General features: G+C 32.3%; 1 protein-coding gene and 3 non-coding genes across 4 annotated transcripts; 3 read left to right on the forward strand and 1 right to left on the reverse strand.

Annotated features, from left to right (window-relative positions):
• Nucleotides 1–7,413: 7,413 nt before the first annotated feature.
• Nucleotides 7,414–7,488, forward strand: TRNAI-UAU (transfer RNA isoleucine (anticodon UAU)). Its single transcript has one exon. It is a non-coding gene; the product is annotated as a tRNA-Ile (tRNA).
• Nucleotides 7,489–10,702: 3,214 nt separating this feature from the next.
• Nucleotides 10,703–10,776, forward strand: TRNAI-UAU (transfer RNA isoleucine (anticodon UAU)). The gene has a single exon. It is a non-coding gene; the product is annotated as a tRNA-Ile (tRNA).
• A 2,150-nt stretch (nucleotides 10,777–12,926) lies between these two features.
• Nucleotides 12,927–13,000, forward strand: TRNAI-UAU (transfer RNA isoleucine (anticodon UAU)). The gene has a single exon. It is a non-coding gene; the product is annotated as a tRNA-Ile (tRNA).
• Nucleotides 13,001–22,598: 9,598 nt separating this feature from the next.
• On the reverse strand, nucleotides 22,599–26,772 carry HINT3 (histidine triad nucleotide-binding 3). Its single transcript, XM_012229718.4, has 7 exons — nucleotides 26,384–26,772; nucleotides 26,125–26,180; nucleotides 25,674–25,731; nucleotides 23,961–24,027; nucleotides 23,263–23,318; nucleotides 22,979–23,032; nucleotides 22,599–22,880 (listed from the first exon to the last, which is right to left on the reverse strand). The coding sequence occupies exons 1-7, from the start codon at nucleotides 26,555–26,557 to the stop codon at nucleotides 22,761–22,763; spliced, it is 585 nt and encodes a 194-aa protein (XP_012085108.1). The 5' UTR covers nucleotides 26,558–26,772; the 3' UTR covers nucleotides 22,599–22,760.
• Between the last annotated feature and the right edge of the window lie 303 nt (nucleotides 26,773–27,075).

Here is a 27,075-nt window from a genome sequence, read left to right on the forward strand (position 1 = left end):
GTAAATTGAATTTGATTGATTGTATTGAAAAAGAGCTTATAATTATAAGAAATGTAAATAGACAGTACTTAGAAAAAATAAGAACAAGGCTTCGAAGATAAAACTGCTTGACTCGTCGGAGAGTTTGATTTGATTGTTGAATTCGTCAGAGAATTTGGTTGCTTGTTGGGGTTCTCTTGTTCCACTTATAAGCTTCACAGGTGATTACCAAAAAGATCAACTGACACACGTTCCCATTAGTTCCTTTGGTGTTCTAACTTCCTATACGTGAACAACCGCTTGATAAATGCTTGCTCAACTACATATCACGTCTTCATCTCTTTCTTTTAATTAATTAATTAATAAATAAAATTAATTATTCAATTAATAATTCAAAATAATATTAACTGAGTCCCAATAAACTCCAAGCCCAAAATGCATAATAACCCTAATTCTAAAAAATCACAAAATGGTCCAACAATTGCCTCCATAGTAAGTTGACCAAATAGACCATGCTTAATATATTAGCCTATTTTGAAAATTCTAACCCAAAAAAACGCAAAAATTAAAAATATCATTCTAAACAAATAAACAAGAAACCCACAAATAAATAAAACAACCCTAACACGGCATTCACTTTTCTCTTTCAGGTTTGCACCGCCACCACTCTTCATTAACTTCTTCTTCTTGACAAAAAAAATTTGTCCCTTTTAATAAGCGACTTTCCAATTTTGAGGCTCAACCTTTGCCATTCTTGCAATTTTGCTTTGGCCAATTTGGCCGTTGTATACAGGTTCGTTTTTTTCTTTCTTTTCTTGCTTTTTTTTTTTTTTTAATTTTAATAATATATTTATATAATAGTTAATATATATATATAATTACTATAGGTTTGTTTTTTTTTTCCTTTTTTACTTTTTCTTTTTTTGGTTTTTTTTAATAATATATATAATAACTAATATATATTAGAAATAGGATATATATATATATATATATATATATATATATATATATATATATATATATATATATATATATATATATATATATAAAAATAGAAAAGTGGGTCTTTTTGGGTGGCAGCAAATTTTATAAATGAGAATTAAATAGCCGGGTATTTCTACCTTGTCTTTGGTAAATTTTTGAAAAATCATAGCTAAGGAACCAATAAAAAATTATTCCAGAGGCACCAAACTTTTGATACCAAATCCACTGGCAATCATTTTTCCAGATTATGACAACAGTGGAAATATTTTTCTAATCTAACCAAAGGAAAGAGCTAATTCCTCTGAGATAGAATATGAATCGTGTACCTTTAATTTTTCGGTGACAGGTTCCACTGCTTCATTTGCTAACTCATTCGGTGGTGCCCTTGCTAATGCACCAGCTCCTCAAGTAAGTTCCTTTGCTAAACTTTGCACCCTTTCTCTGCCAAGTTCTCTCAAGGGACATTTGTGACTAGCTCATCATCCTACCTATCAACTGTTTCTAGATATATTTTTTATATTGAGGCAAATCCCCTGGCTCATATGTCTTCTACTCAGCAGTCTCCTCTTTTCACTATTTAAGATTCAGATGTTTCAGTTATCTCTTCTCCACATGTATGTTCTATCGCACCTGCCCTGTGTTGCACCTGCAGATGGCTCTTCTTCTAATTTTATTTGTTTGTGATTGAGGATCTTTTACCCGAGATTTACTTTTTTTTTTTTTTGAGTGATCTACATTTTTCTTCTTAGGTACAGGCTTAGATAAAAAGCCATGAGACACACTCCTTTGCTATTTCATAGCATTAGTTGACCTGACACTAGTTTCAAGATATGAACCCCAACTGACCCTCCTTTTTTTTCTGAGATTTGTATGAATATATTTAAAGTCGTGAATCAGTCTTTACACGTTTATGAAAGAAACGATCAGTAAGCCTGTTTAATTTATTCAAGATTTCCATGGGATCAGCTATATAACCTGCCTATATTGTTGTGTTGCTTGCTACAGGTGACCATTCTTAATTGGGCCATGGGATTAGCCCCACTGCATTCATTGCTGATGATCCTTCATTTTCCACTAGTGGGATAGTACTCCTTGAGGAAACAACTATTGGCATTTCTCTTGTGCGGCTCTCCTGTACTACTTGATAACCAATAAGCATTTCCTCTAGGACGTTGTAAGTACAAACAACTGTGATTTTTTATTTTAGCTCAAGTTTTAACAGTCGGCTAACGTATGTTAATCTTGGATCCTCAGGTATGCCGAGGTTGATTTCCTCGAAGGGATCTTGGACTCCTGTAAGAATGTCATCCAGTTTTGGTAGCGTAGGGCTAAGCTCATACAATTGGACTTCTTCCCTGAAATCATCTACCGGTTCTTCCTCAAATATCACCTCAGCCCCATCAACTTCCTATGACTCTTCCATAGCTAAGTTGTCAAACAGTTGCTGCAAATAAGCTCTAGAGATGCAGCTGCAGCTGCTACCATCTCTTTATTAGTATATGACTTATTAGTCATGGAGCTCTGAGACATTAGTCTCCCACCTCGGCCTTTTGTAAGTCACGATGGGTAATGATGGCGTTGAACCAACTCCAGAGGTCTTTACCGCTCATGAGCTATTAAAAGATGTGCTAGGATCCTCTGAATCTTCACTAATTAAACACTCTAGTTGTTTTGGTGGATCCAACTCCTCTGAAAATTTTTATTGCCAATATTGTTACGACTTTTTAGGTGTCTTCAAGGACTTTGAATGAACCTTCAACTTCTTCAATTGATCAATGATACTCCTCAAATATACTTCAACAGCGTTGATAGATGCCACAAGTGGAAAAGGATCCTCATCAATCAACATCTGCTCTTTGTCAAGGAACCTCAACACTCCTCTGTTAATGCGATCCTGTAGAGCATTCCTGAAACTCTAATAGTTATTAGTATTATGGTTCCAGGAATCATGGTACTTACAGTATTGCTTGCCCTTCATCTCTTCTTTTGTCAGCAGCTTATGACCAAATAGAAGAGATGTAAATTTTTCCTTTAGTAAGGAATCAAATATCTCCTCTGTCTTAGAAACATCAAATGTGAATTGAGTTTTTGAACTGGATTTCTTCTTCTAAAAAGCTGTCTTTATTGGAGATCCAAGGTTTGGACACATAAGGAACCTGAATTCACCAAGTCAGCCACAATTATTTCCTGATGAAGCTCCTGATAGTAAGTTCCTGGTGAGTTTCTTTTCATCTATGATTCTTCTTTCAGCAGCTCTTCATATTCTGCTACCTTAGCCTCCAGCTTATAGAAATATCTAAACTCCATCCCTTGGAATTTCTTTTTCAGCTTGAAGTTCAAGCCTCTCTGAGCCATCTTGACAAACACATGTTCAAGTAAGAACGCCTTACAATTGTTCCTCAGCTTCTTAAACCTTACAATAAATGAGTCAGTCATCTCTCCACTTCTTTGTGTTAGCCTGGACAATTAGGCCATACAAACCTCTGGCTTAGCTTTAAAGAACTAGGTATGGAAGAGACGCTTCATCTCATACCATGAATTGACTGAGTTCCTCAAAAGTGTTGAATACCAGGTGAAAGTTGTACCTGTCAAGGAGTCAGGAAACAATCACAACTTATAGTTAGCAAAATTCTCTAGATTGGCAAGTTCCCCATATTAGATGGTGAATTTGGCTATATGCTCCATGGTCGGTTGTCCATCTTCTCCAGAGAATAGTTTGAAGTCTAGAATCTTGTACCCTCTGGGATAAGGGTTCTTTTTATCGATGGTTTCTGAATAAGGCTTCATAAATTTTGGGCGGTCAACTTGCTTGAGGCTAGGGCCATACAACTCCTACACAGCATCTTCCAGAACATCCATGGTGACTTAGAGAATCTGAGGAACAGGATTACCTGCCGTTTGAGGAACCGTAGACAATGGTGTATGTATTTTTGGGAGCTACGTTGAAGGCAACCCCTCTAGTTCCTTTGCTTCTTCTTATGCCTATCAACGTCTGAGGAGCATTAGAAGCCTCAGCCTCATAGACAGCTGAGTTAATCATATGACGAGTGGTCTCGAAAATAATAGTAGGAGTTGTAGGCCTGCTAGTAGGGCGGCCTGTCTAGAGTGATGCCTTTGATGGGTGGTGCACCGGCTCCTCTCTTTGATGTGGTGGTTGATACCTCTCTTCAGAAAGAGCACGACCACTGTCAGTGCCCCCCGAGGGACTTCGAGGCGGTTGCCCCCCGAGTTCTTTGGCACACTTGGATGAAGATTCATTCTCCTCTTTAGCAGAAGACTTGCTAGTAGGAGACTAATTGATGGGGGAGTCCACAACATCATTCTTATTTCCAGTGACCTTCTCTATAAGGACATTCATGGTTTGTAGCAATTGGGCTATCATCTGACCATTATTCCTCTGTGCTTCCGGCATTGCCTTCAAATCAGAAGAACTAAAGTTAATGACAACATCATCAGAAATAGAAGGTGTTTTGCTTGAGCGTTTATTGAGATTGTCAGAGGTAAGTGCAACTTCTACTGGATTTTGAGCAGTAAAGTTGATTTCTCCTTCCTCATTTTGAGCAGGACAATTATTTGCTTGTTTATCTTCAAATATTTATTATATTACTAATTTTTGAGGCCCCATAGTAGAGTTGGTTAGAGCGTGGCTCTTATGAGCTGAAGGTTGCGAGTTCGAGCCTCCCCAAACCAAATAAGTTTATTCATGACGTTGTTTAGAAGCTATTTAGAAATATAAAAAATAAATAGTTAAATATTTTTGATATTTGCTTATTTATCTTCAGATATTTATTATGTTATCAATATTTGAGGTGTCGTAGCTCAGTTAGTTAGAACATTGCTTTTATAAGCCGAAAGTCGTGGGTTCGAGCCTTGCTGGGACCAAAATAAGTTTAATTATCACATTGATTGAAAGTAATTTAGACAAATTTGTTATTTTTCTAAAATAATATTTTTGAGATTAAAAAGTTTGTTATTCAAAACTACTTGGTTTTTTATCTTCAAAATTTTATTATATTACAAATGTTTGAGGTCTCGTAGCTTAGTTGGTTAGAGCGTGGCTCTTATGAGTTGAAGGTCGCGAGTTCGAACCTCGTCGCGACCAAATAAGCTTATTCATAACATTATTTGGAAGCTATTTAGAAATTAAAAAAAATAATAAATGAACATGCAAATATTTTTTATATTTGCTTACTTATCTTCAGATATTTATTATGTTATCAATATTTGAGTTCTCGTAACTCAGTTGGTTACAACATTAGTCTTATGAGCCAAAAGTCATGGGTTTGAGCCCTGACGGGACCAAATAAGTTTATTCATAACATTGTTTTGAAGTTATATAGAAATATTTGTTTTTTTTTCTATAACAATGTTTTTGAGATTAAAAAGTTTGTTATTCAAAACTATTTGCTTGTTTATCCTCAGATACTTATTACATTATCAATATTTGAGGTCCCGTAACTCAATTGGTTAGAACGTTGGTCTTATGAGCCGAAGGTTGCGGGTTCGAGTCCTTTTGGTAGGACCAAACAAATTTGTTCATAACATTGATTGGAAGTTATATAGAAATATTTCTTATTTTTCTAAAACAATGTTTTTGAGAATAAAAAGTTTGTTATTCAAAATTATTTGCTTGTTTATCTTCAAATATTTATTATATTACTAATGTTTGAGGTCCTGTAGCTCAGTTGGTTAGAGCATGGCTTTTATGAGCTGAAGGTCAGGAGTTCGGTCCTCGCCGGGACCTAATAAATAGAATCATGACATTTTTTGGAAGCTATTTAGAAATATAAAAAATAGAAAATAAATAGTTAAATATTTATGATATTTGCTTCTTTATCTTCAGATATTTATTATATTGTCAACGTTTGTGGTCGCGTAGCTCAGTTGGTTAGAGCGTTGGTCTTATGAGCCGAAGGTTGCAGGTTCGGTCCCTGATAGGACCAAATATGTCCAATTTTCACATTGATTGAAAGTTTGTTATTCAAAACTAATTGCTTGTTTATCTTCAAATATTTATTATTATACAAATGTTCACGGTCCTGTAGCTTAGTTGGTCAGAGCATGGCTCTTATGAGTTGAAGGTCGCAGGTTTGAATCTCGTCCGGACCAAATAAGTTTAGTCATAATATTTTGGAAGCTATTTAGAAATATAAAAAATAGAAAATAAATAGTTAAATATTTATGATATTTGCTTCTTTATCTTGAGATATTTATTATGTTCTCAATGTTTGCGGTCGCATCGCTCAGTTGGTTAGAGCGTTGGTCTTATGAGCCGAAGGTTGCGGGTTCGGTCCCTATAGGGACCCAATAGGTTCAATTATTACACTGATTGAAAGTTTGTTATTCAAAACTAATTGCTTGTTTATCTTCAGATATTTATTATTATACAAATGTTCGAGGTCCCATAGCTCAGTTGGTCAAAGCGTGACTCTTATGAGTTGAAGGTCGCGGGTTCAAATCTCGTCGGGACCAAATAAGTTTATTCATAATATTTTGGAAGCTATTTAGAAATTAAAAAATAGAAAATAAACATTTAAATATTTTTGATATTTGCTTATTTATCTTCAAATATTTATTATATTATCAATATTTGATTTCTCGTAACTCAGTTGGCTACAACATTGGTCTTATGAGCCGAAAGTCGTGGTTACAACATTGGTCTTATGAGTCAAAAGTCATGGGTTTGAGCGCTGACGGGACCAAATAAGTTTATTTATAACTTTGTTTTGAAGTTATGTAGAAATATTTGTTTTTTTTTCTATAACAATGTTTTCGAGATTAAAAAGTTTGTTATTCAAAACTATTTGCTTGTTTGTCTTCAATATTTATTATATTACTAATGTTTGAGGTTCCGCAGCTCAGTTGGCTAGAGCACGGGTCTTGTGACCTGAAGGCCGCAGGTTTTAGCCTTGCCGGGACCAAATAAGTTTATTCATGACATTGTTTGAAAGTTAATTAGAAATATAGAAAATAAACAACCAAATATTTTTTATATTTGCTTATTTATCTTCAGATATTTATTATATTATCAATATTTGAGGTCCTGTAACTGAATTGGTTAGAGCATTGGTCTTATGAGCCGAAGGTTGTGGGTTTGAGTCCTTTTGGTAGAACCAAACAAATTTGTTCATAACATTGTTGGAAGTTATATAGAAATATTTCTTATTTTTCTAAAACAATGTTTTTGAGATTAAAAAGTTTGTTATTCAAAATTATTTGCTTGTTTATCTTCAAATATTTGTTATATTACTAATGTTTGAGGTCCCGTAGCTCAGTTGCTTAGAGCACGGCTTTAATGAGCTGAAGGTCGCGAGTTTGGTCCTCACTGGGACCAAATAAGTTTATTCGTGACATTTTTTGGAAGCTATTTAGAAATAGAAAATAAATAGTTAAATATTTTTGATATTTGCTTCTTTATCTTTAGATATTTATTATGTTGTCAATGTTTGCGGTCGCGTAGCTCAGTTGGTTAGAGCGTTGGTCTTATGAGCCGAAGGTCGCGGATTCGAGCCCCGCCCGGGACCAAATAAGTTTAATTATCACATCGATTGAAAGTTTGTTATTTAAAACTAATTGCTTGTTTATCTTCAGGTAGCTCAGTTGGTCAAAAAAACTAATTGCTTGTTTATCTTCAGGTAGCTCAGTTGGTCAAAGCGTGTCTCTTTTCAAATAAGTTTATTCATAATATTTAAAAGTTATTTAGAAATTAAAAAATAGAAAATAAACATGCAAATATTTTTGATATTTGCTTATTTATCTTTAAATATTTATTATATTACCAATATTTGAGTTCTCGTAACTCAGTTGGCTACAACATTGGTCTTATGAGCCGAAAGTCATTGTTACAACATTGGTCTTATGAGCCAAAAGTCATGGGTTTGAGCGTTGACGGGACCAAATAAGTTTATTTATAACATTGTTTTGAAGTTATATAGAAATATTTGTTTTTGTTTTCTATAACAATGTTTTTGAGATTAAAATGTAACATCCCTTCTCGGTCCACCCGTAAACCCGAATAAACCGAGACGAGACGCTACAAACTGGTTGACTGTATGTCCTGTCATGCTGACATCATCCTGTATATGAACATACTAGCATGCTGATGCTGTTATATTAATACTGTCTATAATCTTTACAAGACATGATACTAGTTACAAAATGGATTGGGCCCAACTGTGTGCCCTGTACATGCCATAAAAAGAATAACAAAATGAGTTTCTACCCTGAAGACCGAGTCTTCTACAGATGAACGGCAGCAGTTGTAAACGGACCCTCTACGGACCAGTCTCAAAACCTGCGAGTTAAACAGGTAACTCGCTGAGCAAATAAAGCTCAGTGGATATCTCAACAAGGAAAGAAACAATAAAGCACATACTTGTATATAAAGAATCATGTAGGCACACAAGGCACATATAAGCACACATATCATGATATCTTTCATTTATCTGTATGGTTTATGTAATGTTATGTCCAGATATCTGTATGGCTCCATAAGGTTATAGCGAAACCGAGGTGATAAGAAAAACTGTATAAACTGGATGAATACTGTATACTTGGCTGCTATGGCCCATATAATCATATCCACTCAACAGCCTGTAGCCGGAGTAACAAACTGTATGAGGCGCAGATCTGCTATCCTATGTCGCGACATGGCCTTATCGACATGGTTTCTACCTAACCTCAATGGAGCATAATGTTGGTATGTCAAATGTATAACACAACATCATAGTAATAGTTCATCACTTCATAAATTATAATGTTCATATGATTTCACATCATTTGCGTGCTTGGATGTTGTTTTGATACATGTTCTAATGTTGTCTTTTTGTTTTGAAATGATTGGATGCATACAAGTTGAGCAAAGAACCCAATTACATAGAAAAAGAAAGTCCAAAAATGCAGGAAAAACCAAGTCGCGAGCGCGCCTGTGAAAGTCGCGAGCGTGAGATGCAGAAAATAAGAGACAGTGTGTTATCAGGCACAAGTCGCGATCGCGTACTTGAGAGTCGCGAGCGCGTAGTGTGCCAAATGAGAGACAGTGAGTTTTCATGCCAACTACGCGAGCGCGCAATGCAAGTCGCGAGCGCTTCCAGGCCAAGGGCCAACTTCGCGAGCGCGCACTTGAGAGTTGCGAGCGCGTAACATGCCAATTGAGAGTCAGAGAGTTTGAAGTGGAAGTCGCGCGCGCGCAGTGCAAAGTCGCGAGCGCGCGACGTGCTTCCAGCCTACGCAGTGCCAGGTCGCGACGCGTTTCCAGCCTGCGCAGTCTGCACTCTTTTGGTCATATCTCTCAATATACAAATCCAATTTGGGTGATTCAAAAACCCATGCAAAGCTAACACATATAGGAACAAATAACTCTTCTATGACACTTCCTAATTCCCTCATTAAATGGGGTCAAAATCAAGATGAAGTCCTCCCCTGTTTTCAACATAAACTCAATACCTCCCCTGTTTTCTCACCACTACCATTCTCCAACATGAAGCAATATATTGTCTCAATAGCAACACACCACACAAATTCCCATGCAAAGACAATAATAAAAATCAAGAGATATCAAACCTTTACTCCAAAAACGCATGAGCTCTGTTCTAGCTTCTCTTCTCTACACTCTTTGAACTCCCTTCTCCTATACACATCAAAATTCTTACAACTTATCTACAATATCACTCAAGTAGAGACTGAATAACAATAAGCTGCAAGTAATTCTACTTACGTGGAGAGAATTGAGGTTGCCTAAATGGATGAAGAAATATGAAGAAGATAAAGATAAAGATGAACAATGGGAAAGTAAAATGATGATTACGGGTAAGTCATCACAAAATCAAGATAAATGATGGAAACTTACTACATGGTACCTCAATTGTCAAAAGGCTATAACTTAATACCCAAGCTTGTTCTTTTAATGCCATTAAATCCTAATCCTTACACTTTGCTCTTTTTCTCTCAATCAAGTAAGTCCACTAATAATCCCATTCTACCCCAACCGGGTTTGGTTCAACTCGACTCAACTCGACTCTATGTAAAGACTCGACTATGCAAAGACTCGACTCGGTAGGATGTCACATAAAAAGTTTGTTATTCAAAACTATTTGCTTGTTTGTCTTCAGATATTTATTATATTACTAATGTTTGAGGTCCCGCAGCTCAGTTGGCTAGAGCACGGGTCTTGTGACCTGAAGGCCGCAGGTTTTAGCCTCGCCGGGACCAAATAAGTTTATTCATGACATTGTTTGAAAGCTAATTAGAAATATAGAAAATAAACAACCAAATATTTTTTATATTTGCTTGTTTATCTTCAGATATTTATTATGTTATCAATATTTGAGCTCCCGTAACTCAATTGGTTAGAGCGTTGGTCTTATGAGCCAAAGGTTGTGGGTTGGAGTCCTTTTGGTAGAACTAAACAAATTTGTTCATCACATTGTTGGAAGTTATATAGAAATATTTCTTATTTTTCTAAAACAATGTCTTTGAGATTAAAAAGTTTGTTATTCAAAATTAGTTGCTTGTTTATCTTCAAATATTTATTATATTACTAATGTTTGAGGTCCCGTAGCTCAGTTGGTTAGAGCATGGCTTTTATGAGCTAAAGGTCGCGAGTTCGGTCCTCACTGGGACCAAATAAGTTTATTCGTGATGTTTTTTGGAAGCTATTTAGAAATAGAAAATAAATAGTTAAATATTTTTGATATTTGCTTCTTTATCTTCAGATATTTATTATGTTATCAATGTTTGCGGTCGCGTAGCTCAGTTGGTTAGAGCGTTGGTCTTATGAGCCGAAGGTCGTGGGTTCGGTCCCCGCCGGGACCAAATAAATTTAATTATCACATCGATTGAAAGTTTGTTATTCAAAACTAATTGCTTGTTTATCTTCAAATATTTATTACTGTACAAATGTTCGAGGTCCCGTAGCTCAGTTGATCAGAGCGTGACTCTTATAAGCTGAAGGTCGCGGGTTCGAATCTCACCGGGACCAAATAAGTTTATTCATAATATTTGCAAGTTATTTAGAAATTAAAAAATAGAAAATAAACATGCAAATATTTTTGATATTTGCTTATTTATCTTGAGATATTTATTATGTTATCAATATTTGAGTTCTCGTAACTCAGCTGGTTACAACATTGGTCTTATGAGCCGAAAGTCATGGTTACAACATTGGTCTTATGAGCCAAAAGTCATGGGTTTGAGCCCTGACGGGACCAAATAATTTTATTCATAACATTGTTTTGAAGTTACGTAGAAATATTTGTTTTTTTTTTTCTATAACAATGTTTTTGAGATTAAAAGGCTTGTTATTCAAAACTATTCGCTTGTTTATCTTCAGATACTTATTATGTTATCAATATTTGAGGTCCCGTAACTCAATTGATTAGAGCATTGGTCTTATGAGCCGAAGGTTGCGGGTTCGAGTCCTTTTGGTAGGACCAAACAAATTTGTTCATAACATTGATTGGAAGTTATATAGAAATATTTCTTATTTTTCTGAAACAATGTTTTTGAGATTAAAAAGTTTGTTATTCAAAATTATTTGCTTATTTATCTTCAAATATTTATTATATTATTAATTTTTGAGGTCCCGTAGCTCAGTTAGTTAGAGCATGGCTTTTATGAGCTGAAGGTCGCGAGTTCGGCCCTCGCCGGGACCAAATAAATAGAATCATGACATTTTTTGGAAGCTATTTAGAAATATAAAAAATAGAAAATAGACAGTTAAATATTTATGATATTTGCTTCTTTATCTTCAGATATTTATTATGTTGTCAATTTTTGCGGTAGCGTAGCTTAGTTGGTTAGAGCGTTGGTCTTATGAGCCGAAGGTCGCGAGTTCAGTCCCCGGTGGGACTAAATAAGTTCAATTATCACATTGATTGAAAATTTGTTATTCAAAACTAATTGCTAGTTTATCTACAAATATTTATTATTATAAAAATGTTCGAGGTCCTGTAGCTCAGTTGGTTAGAGCGTGGCTATTATGAGTTGAAGGTCGCGGGTTCGAATCTCGTCGGGACCAAATAAGTTTATTCATAATATTTTGGAAGCTATTTAGAAATTAAAAAATAGAAAATAAACATGCAAATAATTTTGATATTTGCTTATTTATCTTCAGATATTTATTATGTTATCAATATTTGAGTTCTCGTAACTCAATTGGTTACAACATTGGTCTTATGAGCCAAAAGTCATGGGTTTGAGCGCTGACGGGACCAAATAAGTTTATTTATAACTTTGTTTTGAAGTTATGTAGAAATATTTGTTTTTTTTTTCTATAACAATGTTTTTGAGATTAAAAAGTTTGTTATTCAAAACTATTTGCTTGTTTGTCTTCAAATATTTATTATATTACTAATGTTTGAGGTTCCGCAGCTCAGTTGGCTAGAGCACGGGTCTTGTGACCTGAAGGCCGCAGGTTTTAGCCTCGCCGGGACCAAATAAGTTTATTCATGACATTGTTTGAATGCTAATTAGAAATATAGAAAATAAACAACCAAATATTTTTTATATTTGCTTGTTTATCTTCAGATATTTATTATGTTATCAATATTTGAGCTCCCGTAACTCAATTGGTTAGAGCGTTGGTCTTATGAGCCGAAGGTTGTGGGTTGGAGTCCTTTTGGTAGAACTAAACAAATTTGTTCATCACATAGTTGGAAGTTATTTAGAAATATTTCTTATTTTTCTAAAACAATGTCTTTGAGATTAAAAAGTTTGTTATTCAAAATTAGTTGCTTGTTTATCTTCAAATATTTATTATATTATTAAAGTTTGAGGTCCCGTAGCTCAGTTGGTTAGAGCATGGCTTTTATGAGCTAAAGGTCGCGAGTTCGGTCCTCACTGGGACCAAAAAAGTTTATTCGTGACGTTTTTTGGAAGCTATTTAGAAATAGAAAATAAATAGTTAAATATTTTTGATATTTGCTTCTTTATCTTCAGATATTTATTGTGTTGTTAATGTTTGCGGTCGCGTAGCTCAGTTGGTTAGAGCGTTGATCTTATGAGTCGAAGGTCGTGGGTTCGAGTCCCGTCGGGACCAAATAAGTTTAATTATCACATCGATTGAAAGTTTGTTATTCAAAACTAATTGCTTGTTTATCTTGAGATATTTATTACTATACAAATGTTCGAGGTCCCATAGCTCAATTGGTCAGAGCCCCGTCGGGACCAAATAAGTTTAATTATCACATCGATTGAAAGTTTGTTATTCAAAACTAATTGCTTGTTTATCTTGAGATATTTATTACTGTACAAATGTTCGAGGTCCCATAGCTCAATTGGTCAGAGCGTGACTCTTATGAGCTGAAGGTTGCGGGTTCGAATCTCAGCGGGACCAAATAAGTTTATTCATAATATTTGGGAAGCTATTTAGAAATTAAAAAATAGAAAATAAACATGCAAATATTTTTGATATTTGCTTATTTATCTTGAGATATTTATTATGTTATCAATATTTGAGTTCTCGTAACTCAGTTGGTTACAACATTGGTCTTATGAGCCAAAAGTCGTGGGTTTGAGCCCTGACAGGACCAAATAATTTTATTCATAACATTGTTTTGAAGTTATGTAGAAATATTTGTTTTTTTTTTCTATAACAATGTTTTTGAGATTAAAAAGCTTGTTATTCAAAACTATTCGCTTGTTTATCTTCAGATACTTATTATGTTATCAATATTTGAGGTCCCGTAACTCAATTGATTAGAGCGTTGGTCTTATGAGCCGAAGGTTGTGGGTTCGAGTCCTTTTGGTAGGACCAAACAAATTTGTTCATAACATTGATTGGAAATTATATAGAAATATTTTTTATTTTTCTGAAACAATGTTTTTGAGATTAAAAAATTTGTTATTCAAAATTATTTGCTTATTTATCTTCAAATATTTATTATATTACTAATGTTTGAGGTCCCGTAGCTCAGTTGGTTAGAGCATGGCTTTTATTAGCTGAAGGTCGCGAGTTCGGTCCTCGCCGAGACCAAATAAATAGAATCATGACATTTTTTGGAAGCTATTTAGAAATATATAAAATAGAAAATAAATAGTTAAATATTTATGATATTTGCTTCTTTATCTTCAGATATTTATTATATTGTCAATTTTTGCGGTAGCATAGCTTAGTTGGTTAGAGCGTTGGTCTTATGAGTCGAAGGTCGCGAGTTCGATCCTCGCTGGGAAAATAAGTTTAATTATCACATTGATTGAAAATTTGTTATTCAAAACTAACTGCTTGTTTATCTTCAATTATTTATTATTATACAAATGTTTGAGGTCCCGTAGCTCAGTTGGTTAGAGCGTGGCTCTTATGAGTTGAAGGTCGCGTGTTCGAGTCTCACCGAGACCAAATAAGTTTAGTTATAATATTTGGAAGCTATTTAGAAATTAAAAAATAGAAAATAAACATGCAAATATTTTTGATATTTGCTTATTTATCTTGAGATATTTATTATGTTATCAATATTTGAGTTCTCGTAACTCAGTTGGTTACAACATTGGTCTTATGAGCCGAAAGTTATGGTTACAACATTGGTCTTATGAGCCGAAAGTCATAGGTTTTAGCGCTGATGGGACCAAATAAGTTTATTTATAACATTGTTTTGAAGTTGCTTATTTATCTTGAGATATTTATTATGTTATCAATATTTGAGTTCTCGTAACTCAGTTGGTTACAACATTGGTCTTATGAGCCGAAAGTTATGGTTACAACATTGGTCTTATGAGCCGAAAGTCATAGGTTTTAGCGCTGATGGGACCAAATAAGTTTATTTATAACATTGTTTTGAAGTTATGTAGAAATATTTATTTTTTTTCTATAACAATGTTTTTGAGATTAAAAAGTTTGTTATTCAAAACTATTTGCTTGTTTGTCTTCAAATATTTATTATATTACTAATGTTTGAGGTCCCGCGGCTCAGTTGGCTAGAGCGTGGCTCTTATGAGCTGAAGGCTGCAGGTTTTAGCCTCGCTGGGACTAAATAAGTTTATTCATAACATTGTTTTAAAGCTAATTAGAAATATAGAAAATAAACAACCAAATATTTTTTATATTTTCTTGTTTATCTTCAGATATTTATTATGTTATCAATACTTGAGGGCCCGTAACTCAATTGGTTAGAGCGTTGGTCTTATGAGCCGATGGTTATGGGTTTGAGTCCTTTTGGTAGAACCAAACAAATTTGTTCATAACATTGTTGGAAGTTATATAGAAATATTTCTTATTTTTCTAAAACAATGTCTTTGCGATTAAAAAGTTTGTTATTCAAAATTATTTGCTTGTTTATCTTCAAATATTTATTATATTACTAATGTTTAAGGTCCCGTAACTCAATTGGTTAGAACATGGCTTTTATGAGCTAAAGGTCGCGAGTTTGGTCCTCGCCAGGACCAAATAAGTTTATTCGTGACGTTCTTTGGAAGCTATTTAGAAATAGAAAATAAATAGTTAAATATTTTTGATATTTGTTTCGTTATCTTCAAATATTTATTATGTAGTCAATGTTTGCAGTCGCGTTGCTTAGTTGGTTAGAGCGTTGGTCTTATGAGCCGAAGGTCATGGGTTCGAGGTTCAAAGTTTGTTATTCAAAACTAATTGCTTGTTTATCTTCAGATATTTATTATATTACAAATGTTTGAGGTCCCGTAGCTCTAGTTGGTTAGAGTGTAGCTCTTATGAGCCGAAAGTCGCTGGTTTGAGCTTCGTCGAGACCAAATAAGTTTAATTATAACCTTGATTGAAAGTTATTTAGAAAATTTTATTTTTTTTCACGAAAATTTTTTTAAGCTTAGTCTCAAAGGTATTTGCTTTTTTATCTTCGAATGTTTATTATGTGATCAATATTTAAGGTCCCATAGTTCAGTTGGTTAGAGCGTTGGTCTTATGAGCCGAAGGTCGCGGTTCGGTCCCAGCAGGGGCGAAAAAAGTTCAATTATCACGTTGATTGAAAGTGATTTAGACAAATTTGTTATTTTTCTAAAACAATATTTTTGAGATTGAAAAGTTTGTTATTCAAAACTACTTGCTTGTTTATCTTCAAATATTTATTATATTATAAATGTTTGAGGTCACCTAGCTCAGCTGGTTAGTACTTGGCTCTTATGAGCCGAAGGTCGTGGGTTCAAATCTCGTCGGGACCATATAAGTTTATTCATAATACTATTTGGAAGCTATTTAGAGAATAGAAAATAAACATGCAAATATTTTTAATATTTGCTTATTTATCTGCAGATATTTATTATGTTATCAATATTATTCTCTAAATAAACATGCAAATATTTTTATATTTACTTATTTATCTGCATATATTTATTATGTTATCAATATTTCCCATAACACAATTGGTTACAGCATTGGTCTTATGAGCCAAAAGTCATGAATTTGAGCCCTGACGGGACCAAATAAGTTTATTCATGACATTGTTCGGAAGCTATATAGAAATATTTGTTTTTTTTCTACAACAATGTTTTTGAGATTAAAAAGTTTGTTATTCAAAACTATTTGTTTGTTTGTCTTCAAATATTAATTATATTACTAATGTTTGAGGTTCCGTAGCTCAGTTGGCTACAGCATAGCTTTTATGAGCTGCAGCTCGCAGGTTCGAGCCTCGTCGGAACCATATAAGTTTATTTATGACATTATTTGAAAGCTATTTAGAAATCTAGAAAATAAACAAGCAAATATTTTTTTATATTTACTTGTTTATCTTCAGATATTTATATCAATATTTGAGGTCCCGTAACTCAGTTGGTTAGAGCGTTGGTTTTATGCACCGAAGGTTGCGAGTACGAGCCTCACTGAGAACAAATAAGGTTAATTGTAACAATGATTGAAAGTTATTTAGAAAATTTTTTTTCCTACAATAATGTTTTTGAGATTAAAAAGTTTGTTATTCAAAACTATTGCTTATTTATCTTTAAATATTTATTATATCACTAATGTTTGAGGTCCCGTAGCTCAGTTGGTTAGAGTGTAGCTCTTATGAGCCGAAAGTCGCTGGTTTGAGCCTCGTTGAGACCAAATAAGTTTAATTATAACCTTGATTGAAAGTTATTTAGAAAATTTTATTTTATTTTCTACAACAATGTTTTTAAGCTTAGTCTCAAAAGTATTTGCTTTTTTTATATTTGAATGTTTATTATATTATTAATGTTCGAGGTCTTGTAGCTCAATTGATTAGAGCATTGGTCTTATGAACTAAAGGTCTTGGGTTCGAGCTTGCCAAAATCAAAAAAGCTTACTACCATGTTTTTAAGTTGTTATTCAAAAGTATTTGCTTTTTTATCCTCGAATGCTTATTATATTATTAATGTTTGAGGTTCCGTAATTCAGTTGGTTAGAGCATTAGTCTTGTGAGTTGATGAGTTGAAGGTCACTAGTTCTCATAAGATATTCAAAAGTATTTGGTTTTTTTTTTTTTTTTAAATCTGCACAATACTTTAAAGTTGTTATTCAAAAGTATTTGCTTCTTTTTATCTCTGAATGTTTATTATATTATTAATGTTTGAGGTCTTATAGTTCAATTGATTAGAGCGTTGGTCAAGATAAAGGTCATAGGTTTGTTCTCTGATGGAACCATATTTTTTAATTGTAATTAAGCTTCCTCACAACAATGATCATAAGTTATTCAAAAGTATTTGTTTTTTTTTATTTTTTTATCTACAATAGTTTTAAGTTGTTATTCAAAAGCATTTGCTTTTTTATCCTCCAATATTTATTATGTTATTAATCTTTGCGGTTTTGTAGTTCAAATTGGTTGGAGTGTTGGTCTTCTGAGTCGAAGGTCACGGGCTTGAGTTGCCGAAATCATTTTGTTACATTTGAAAATATTATTAATAATTTGAATTTAAATTCTAATTGGTAAGAAGAAATATTTTTATCCTTAATATATCAATTAACTTTTTAAATTGAAAATGTTCATTTTATTTACTGTTTCAAATTTTTATAAATGAATGTTTGAGTTCGAGTTCATTTATATTAGTTTATCACAACTTTTTTTTTTTTTTAAATCCATTTTTTTAAAGTTTTTATAAATTTTGAATTCTATAATTTAACTTTATTTATATTGAATAAGGAATTATAGTACAATTCCTAATTGTTTAACTCATTTTTTGATTTTTAAATTTAGGCTTTATATTTTAAATTTTGCTTATTGGATATTTAATTAATAATTAATTTTATTAATTAAAAAGAAAGAGAAGAAGTGGGCTAACAATGACACTCCTCAAGCGATTAATAACGTATAAAAGAAGGTGAGAGAGCAAATGAGCTAATCATGAGAACGTGTTTCGGTGGATGTTTCGGTAACTATCTGTGGAAATTATAAAAGGAGCAATGAGATGATGTAGAAAGCCCTAATCAAATTCTCTGATGAATTCAAACAAAACAAATCAAACTCAAGCAATCAATTTAATTTTTTAAGTCTTGTCTTTAATTTTTTGAGAGCTCTATCTATTTACTTTTCTTATAATTACAAACTTTCTTTACTTTCCAAGCAATTAAACTCTCTTTACTATGTAAGCAATCAAAGATTTCTTTTATAATTTCTTTGCTCAATTTTTACTTTAATCGAACTGGTGAAACATATATCTATGGAGTTAACTCATAATCTAGAAGTCAGATTAAACAAATTTACATTTTTCAGTTGGTGCACTACACATCTAATAGGTTAGCACGCTAGCAAATTTCAATTCAAACTGTCAGCTAACCGTTGATTCGTTGCTTGTTCTTGCTAGCAAACAATACTAACAAATAAATTGCCCAATTAGCAATAGGATAATAAGGAACCAATCATTCAAAACCACATTATTTGAAACCATTCTATTTTAATACTTCTTGCATCCCATAATTAGTGTTCTAGTTTAACTTGCACATGAATTAAGAAATTTTAATCAATATGGTTAAACTATAATTTTTACTTTATTTTTTCTTCATATACCCTTATGTTTGCATCCACAAAAATTAAATGACTCATATTAAATTGTTCTAAAATTAATTAAACATTTGATTTTAATAAAGTTCTATTGTAAGATTAAAAACTTGATATGTTAATTTTGTTTATATTAAGATTTACTTAATACTCAAAAATAGTAATAATATAGTAATTTGACTATTGTATTTATTGGCAAAGAAAACATATTAAATAAGGATAGTAAACTTTAACGTCTTGTTAGAAATCCATATTTTTATGTCTTGAATATATATATATATATATATATATATATATATATATATATATATATATATATATATATATATTTCAATTTTAAGGAATTCGATTTTATGGAATTGAACATAACTATACCAAAATTCCAGAAAAATATGTGAAATTTTCAAATGAATTTCACAAAACTAAGCAATCCAACTTTTTATGACAAAATGACCTTTCTCCTTATTCAAAGTCAATTTTTTAATTTTTTTTTACTTATTTAACTTATTTATTTATCAAACTTAACCAAACCCACTTAAAAATTTTATTTTTTTAGAAAACTATTTCTCATTATTTTGTTTATTTTAATATTTTCATCTTTTGTTTTAATATTTTTTAGTTTTTTTTTTTTTACTATTGAGGAGAAAGATTTCAAGTTAAATATACATTTATCACTGAATTAAACACGATAATGTTATTACTATTATTTTTGTTTTATACATTTATTTAAAAAAATTATAAAAAGTTATATGGCATAACATAAATATAATTCATATCTATTATATATTTTGTGAAATTACTATTTCAAAGATATTTTATGAAACAAAAATAAATGAATTTTCATACCTGATCATGTGGAATTTAATTAAATTATATATTTTTAATTAATTATACCAAATGTAAAAAATTCATTTAGAAATACTATTGAGGAGAAAGATTCCAAGTTAAAAATTCGTTTATCTAAAAATTATACCAAATATTTTTTACTATTAAGGAGAAAGATTCCAAGTTAAAAATTCATTTATATCAAAAAGAACATAAATCTTATTAACTTTTCAAAAAAGAAAATAGGACAACAATTTGAAATGGATGAAGAAGGAAAATAAGATAGTGGAAAATAATTATTTCGTCCCTGACATTTTACAGAATTAATTATCTCGTTCTCATATTTTTGTATAGTAGATATTTGATTCCAATGTTTGATTTATCTCGTCAAGTGGTCTTTCTATCTAATTTTAATGATTTTTACCGTTAAATGTTTAATGCAAGACTAAAATACTCTTTTGATAAAACAAAATTAAAGCCAGTATCCTTTTTTCTCCTCTTCCATCTCTCCAAATCTTCATTTTTGCAACTATACAAATTCTAAAAAAATATCAAAATAAAAAGACTTCGTAAAAACTACTACTTCCAGTAAATCAAATCCAACCCACCATTATAGTTCATCATTCAACTAAGTTTCAAGAATCCTAACCACAATCCACCATCATAATCCAAAATCAAAAAATTAAAATGAGAAATAATTTAAATACCACCTCTGTACAATCCCATCAAGGAAAAAAAAAAGAAGGAAACAGACAATTGAAAATATAAAAAAAAAAAAAAAAAAAATGAAACCTTTGACCAAGTGGCTAAGCATCCACAAGAGGTGGATTCAATTAACGGCACCGTTCTCCATCAAGATCTGGATCTTCAATTAACAATACTGATCTGAATCCTCAAATATATGATCCATGTCAGCCGGTTTATGGGTGAAGGAAGGAGTCATAGACACTGTGTTCGGTAATTTTCTTTAGCTCTTAAAGAGGAGCAAATGGGTCCTTGTTGATTGGCATTGTGAAGGAAAATGAGAAGCAAAATAAAAGGAATGAGAGAAAATGAAAGAAAAAGAGAAGGAATTCTTATTTCTTGAAACAATAAAGACGGTGGAGAAGATGAGTGAGAGAAGACCAAATAACTAATATATAAAAATACGAATACGAGATAATTAATTTTATAAAACCTCGTAAACGAAATAATTATTTTTTATAGATAAAAATTGAAGAACATAAGAACACCAGAAACTGATGCATTAATATGAATAAAAGGTATAGAAGCATTGTGAAACATTATTCCACTCATAAACGCGAGTATATGAGTAGGAAACTCGAGCAAGGGTGTAAGCTCTTATATTCGCTTATCTTCGATTCCACCTAATAGGCCTAGTCTACAAAATATCTTCACAATCACTAATAACTGTTCTGAGTTCTAAAAGATCATAAGCATACGAGTTCAAAGCAAAAATAAGACTTCAAATTCCCTCAACACAGTGCAAACAGTTTCTACAGTGCCGACAGTTTTCAGTTTTGGTTTTTATAGAAAGTCAAATTTGTAAAATCACTTTCTTGTTATTCAATTAAATAGCACTTCTGTTGAGATTTTACTAATTTTTTATTAGTCAACTCAAGAAAATCAAACAGAACATTTCTTTTTTCAATTTTGCTCTTAAGAAAAAATAAATAAATTCTAATATCTACTTCTATAGTTTAATTTTAAAATTTCAATGTTGATTATTATGTTGAATAAAAACATAATACCCAAATATTATAATAAATAAATAATACTAAATGATATTAGAGAAGAGAGAGAAAAAAAAGTTAAGAATTTGAATAGAGATAAAAATATATGCTTGTATATTTTGAATAAATAAATTATATTAGATTTATAAAGATAGAGAAAATATTAGTAATAATAACAACAACAATAATTTTTACGGGGATAAATCTTATAAAAATGAAAAAAATGAGAAATGTAGAATTAAAATTAGAAAATATAATTCTATAAACCACTGTCTGTGGTTTTATAAAATTTATTTTTTATTTTCAAAACAGTTTTCTCAAAAGCAAAGGAAAAAAAAAAATTAAATAAGTTTAAACAAACATGTTTTGTTTATTTTTTAAAGAAAAAAATGAAAAACAAAAAACTTAATCAAAAACAAAAAAACTAAATCACATTAGCGTTTAACTTTTAGCGATCCATGAAAAACAACTCGAATAATTAAAATAAATAACAGCTACTAAAACTAAAACAACTAATTTTGCCACACATACCTAACAATCTAACAGCTGTCTGTTCTGTTGCATCGTCCACTAATTTGAAACTTAAATTGAAATCCATATTTCAACCGGAACGTTTTTAAAATGCCTCGAATAACCAATGAAGAGCAAATACTTTTCCTTGTATGTTTGGGATTTATTTGACTCGTAAAATTTAAACAAGTTTTTATTTATAAATTAAAATTGATAAAATATTTAGAATAAAGAAAAGCTCGAGGTTTAATTTCGTGGTATGCAAAAGGAAATTCAATTTATATGAAAAATTTACGAAAACACTATTTAGTTAATTGGCAACAAAGATAGACTACTCGATGATTTCTCCAAACAAAAGTCCTTGTAAATTAAAAGAACTAAATAATTACTCATTTTAAAATATATTATAGGGAGAAATAGCTAGATATAAGCATTTAAAATTTTTAAAAAAGATAGAAATATAAAACTTTGCTACGATGGAAGAAACTAATCTAGAACAAGCTAAAACAAGAAACAATACTCGATCATTTCTTCTGTTTTCTGTATGTATGAAAAATGTTCAAATAGCTAACAAATTTCTGGGTGCTTTTCTTTCTTTATTTCGCCCCCCCCCCCCCCCCCCCCCCCCCCCCCCCCACAAAAAAAAACACAATTATTGCTGGGTACTAAAAATCAAGTTACCCCCAACAGAGAATACAGCAAAACATTGCATGTCATTCAAGGTACCTACCTACTCAAACGAATGGGACTATACATTCTTATGGTACAAGCTCATATTTGTATGCATAAAACATTGCAGAAAAGATCTATAATTTCAAGAGAGACTAGATTCTTGACCCTTGCCTTCTTCGGAAATATTAGATAACTGCTTGCGAACGCAATTAACAAGCTGGGAAGCTCTATGATCGAAATCTAAGGGACACCTTGGCAAACTCTGTAATCATCAACAATCATACAACAATCATACTCTTTCCCAGTAGAATTTTCTCTTATATGCTGGAATAGAAAAGCACATAAAGAAGTAATGCATACCTCAGTGGTCCACAAGCAATCACTCGCCTTTCGGGGGATTATGTGGATGTGGGTCTGAAATTTCCATGTTATAAGGCAAAGTCAGCACAGTCAACCATTAATCCATTATTTGTTGCTGTAAATGATTGAAAACATTCATTTTCCAGACAAATAATAAATAACAAAGTGGTCTCACTTCGATTCAGTTGAAATTGAAAAAACAAATACAATATAAATCATAATGGATTTACTAGAAAGATCTTTTTTTTTTTTTTCTAATTGAACAAAATTTCAAAACAACTTACATGAAATATTACTTGGCCTGCAGCTGCACCATTATTAACCAACAAATTGAATGAATCTGCATGAAAGTTCAAATCATGCTGCAGTTTACTATGTGTAGTTGAAGTTATGTTAGAAATGGTCCAAAAGAATATGATGTTATTTCTGATAAACTAGAAAAGAAAGTAATGCAAGCAGGTGATATATATATATATATATATATATATATATATATATAAGAGAATACATAGTAACAATATAAAATCAGTGGCCAAACTCTCCATGACAATAGCCTATTTAAGTGTATGGGATTAATTGTAAATCTTATTGTCAAATTATGATTGAGTTTAGATTATTTCTGCATTTCAGTTTTTCATCTTCCAAGCCATTCAAAAGAACAAGTCATGTTTCCCATGGTGGTGCAAAAATTGATGGCCCAAGGAACCAGATCTGACTATGTGCGGGTTAGAGGTATTAAGCAGCTGTATATAACCAAGCCGCTGGATCAAAAGAAGTGTGCATAGTGGCTTGTTAACTTGGTCCAACCTGGCCAGCCCTAATATTCCATTTAGAAAAGCTAATTTCCCATCCTTTTACAATATAAGTAAACTTGGATAAAGCATAAACCAAATAAATGGATTGGTAACCAGGAAAGCCATGTCCAAGTAAAAACAGAGAAATAAGTTGGTCACAGCAGCAGGAGAGAATGTTGAACACATACCAGAACCAGTAGCTTTCATTATTGCATTGCCAATAAAAGGCACTTTTGAACACATTGCTGCAACCACCTGCAATCCAATTCCTTAGAAGATGCATAGCAAGAATTAATTTATTTGAAGAAAAAAGAGTTGAGGAATGATCTATTTCTATAGCTTCGCACCTATGTTTTATGAACATAGGAAAGACTGGATCAGGGTTCTTGGACACAGTATGTATTCAACTCAAAAGAAAAGTTTAAAATCAATTGTTTCCTGGTTCACAAGGATGCCAAACGGGCATAATAGCTATGAGATATATATAACTGGGGAGTATCCCTCCCTCTTTCATAAGTCTAACCATATTGGTGATGAACAAAAAATGAAATTTTGGGATACCAGTACATATCCACATTTTGGACACCAGTCCAGGAATCCATTTATCTTGGAAACAAAAATGTCTTTCTTAAGCCCCCTGTATTTACAGGAGGGTGATAAAAAGAGAAGCCACGTATCTATTGTTGGGCTGGATGAGAGTTGATTGCTTAGGATTTGAACATAGTGCAAAGAATAAAATTGATCATTTTTTTTGTTACATGGCCTAATCCTGCTATTTTCATTCCTTAATTTGTGGTGAACGGCTTCTTTTTTTCAAAAGTACAGTCCATTCAGAAAGTACAATGTAAAAGAAGAGCCCACATAACTTGCACGGTTGCATCAATAAGATTAGAAGACAAAGTCTCACTCTGTGTGCTCACAAATTGAATCAAAATTTTTTTCTTCTATTAGGACACAACCACCTACCTCTCCATCTCTTTCATCTTGTCTTTCTCACAATTCACAAACTAGAAATTCTTGATTTTAAAGCAAGAATATATTATAGGCAAATTTTACAGCACTCTTTATCTTTTCTTCTCTGTAACAGAAATAGAGGAACATATATTGGGCTCTTTCTACTACAGCATACTGATACAGAACCAAATTTCTCATATCACTTGCACGGAATTGAGTTGTGGTTTTAAGAATATAAAGTGAGTACAGTCTTAATGACATGCAATATATCAGTACCACTGAATATGCACAAACAATTACAGGCCAGTCGCTATTAAATATTTGTGGAAGCCCACTTAAAGGCCTGCAAAAACAATTAAATATGCACTATACCACTGTATCATTGATATACAGTCACTAGAGGAAAATGCTCATGCTTGTTCATTTATCTGGCAAAACTGAATAAAAAGGCCAACCCGAAGGACAAAAAAGAAAATTAAGCTTCTAGGTAACGATTTATAGTAGTCCATTATCCTTCGGGTTTTCACCTTAGGTGTTGTAAAGTCAAACCTAAAAGGTGATGCCTAAAGACTCAAGTGGTCACCTCCAAGATAGACAAAAGCCAAGCTAAGCAAGCACCACCCGGTTTACACATTTACACCTTATTTGTAAGACATAACACAGAAACAATACTTTGTTTGAAACATGATCAAAGCATAACTTGTAATTAACATGACTTGGAATGGAAATTTAATCCAACAACAACAACATCAGTATTACGTAGAATTAGCATACTTTAAGTTGGTAAACCATTGAAAGTGTGCCATTAATATATTGAAAAAAAATTTCAGAAAAAAGTTGAAATGGGAACATAAAGGCTCTGTTCAATGTCTATAAATGTCTGCTTAACAAAAATTACAAAATTCATAAAGACCTGAAAAGTAATTGCATCAAATGAAAATACTTACAGATGGAGGAGTTGCTTCCAAGCAAGAAAAATGAGATTTTGGGATAATAAGAGAGTGCCTGAGAAACAAACAGAGGTTTAGCAAATAGTAAGCATGGAAATGTTATAATCATTCAGATGTTAATAAGAAATAATAGCTGAATATAACAGAGTAACAGAACATATAAGAAACTGTTTATTTCAACCTTCATAAAATAACAAGATAAATTTTGAACTTGGATATCATTATAATTTACAATGCTGCATATGCATAATCAGCTGAAGTACAGTAAGATTTAGGGTAATACTGGTAAAAGGAACTTCAGTTTAAACTTCTGACAACAGGGGACATTCCGTTATTATTATTAATTTTCTTCCAAAAACATATTCTTTTTTTATAAATAAAAAAGCCAAGAAACAAAAAAGTATAAGCTAACAAAGTACAATTATGCTTTGGATAAATAATACCTTACCCATGAGTCAGTGGGCTCGTATCCAAAATACACAGGCATGTATCATCTTCATAAAGCTGCAAGATTCAGATAACAGCAAAGAAATAGGAAAAAGAAAAATAATTTCAATTCGAGGCAAGTTTTATAATACTGTTATTACAGTTACCGTTAAATCAAATAATTTCAGAAAAGCTTAGAAAGTTGAAAACTTCAATCAATTTTAATCTGTAAATTCTAATAGAAAGTTGAAAAGCCGCTTAGCTAAATTAGATTAAGCTACCTTAAAAGCCGGGGACTCTCCACGAATAATCTTGCAGAAAACGCAGTCGTTTTGCTGATTCCGCTTCTCATCAGAAACACAGTTAGAAGGCGAAAAGCAGGTGCGAGCCAAACCGGCACGGGGAGATACGGGGTGGAGATGGGAGAAGAGAACAGCGAGCCTCCGTGTCTCCATTCACGCTAAATCAGCTAGATGGTCGACAACCGCCAAAACAGCAAAACACGTCGCCATTATATTATGGAGAGAGAGAGAGAGAGAGGCGTTTTTTGTAAGCGTGACGGAGAGTGGAGACAAACTGAAGGAAAGTGGAGTGATTTACTGACCGGTCGTTTGTTTTTGCTTATCCAGATTGGTGTCTTGTTTCGTAATTCGCAACGTGTCGGCTGTCTCGGACGAGTAATGTTTTTTGTTCGTTTTTATCTCAGTATATATGGGTTTTGTTTATTTGTTTGTTTAGAGAGCTATCACGTGCTCTGTAAAATATACAAGCGCACCAAACCTGACCCACAAAATAATAATAATTGTTACTATTAATTATTATGATTAGACATGATTAATAAACCATAAAAAAAAAAAAAGTTTTCACTAGTGTTAGAAACGCTGGGTTAAAATTAACAAGAAGTATTTGCTCCATCCGTCGTCGAATTTTTTTACCGAGAGAAGCGTCCAATGGCTAATCGCAACACCTGTTG

Source organism: Jatropha curcas, chromosome 3 (genome assembly GCF_041381405.1).
Source record: "Jatropha curcas cultivar XTBG-Jc1 chromosome 3, XTBG_Jcur_1.0, whole genome shotgun sequence".
In the NCBI taxonomy this organism is placed as follows: domain Eukaryota; kingdom Viridiplantae; phylum Streptophyta; class Magnoliopsida; order Malpighiales; family Euphorbiaceae; genus Jatropha; species Jatropha curcas.

What these genes read in the sequence shown, in the direction of transcription:
- HINT3 (XM_012229718.4), bottom strand. Translation starts at nt 26,557, where the DNA reads ATGGAGACACGGAGGCTCGCTGTTCTCTTCTCCCATCTCCACCCCGTA. An exon ending in ACGAGCCCACTGACTCATGG is followed by an intron (nt 25,732 to 26,124) that starts GTAAGGTATTAT and finishes TTTGTTTCTCAG; the next exon opens with GCACTCTCTTATTATCCCAA. An exon ending in ATTGCTTGTGGACCACTGAG is followed by an intron (nt 22,881 to 22,978) that starts GTATGCATTACT and finishes TGATGATTACAG; the next exon opens with AGTTTGCCAAGGTGTCCCTT.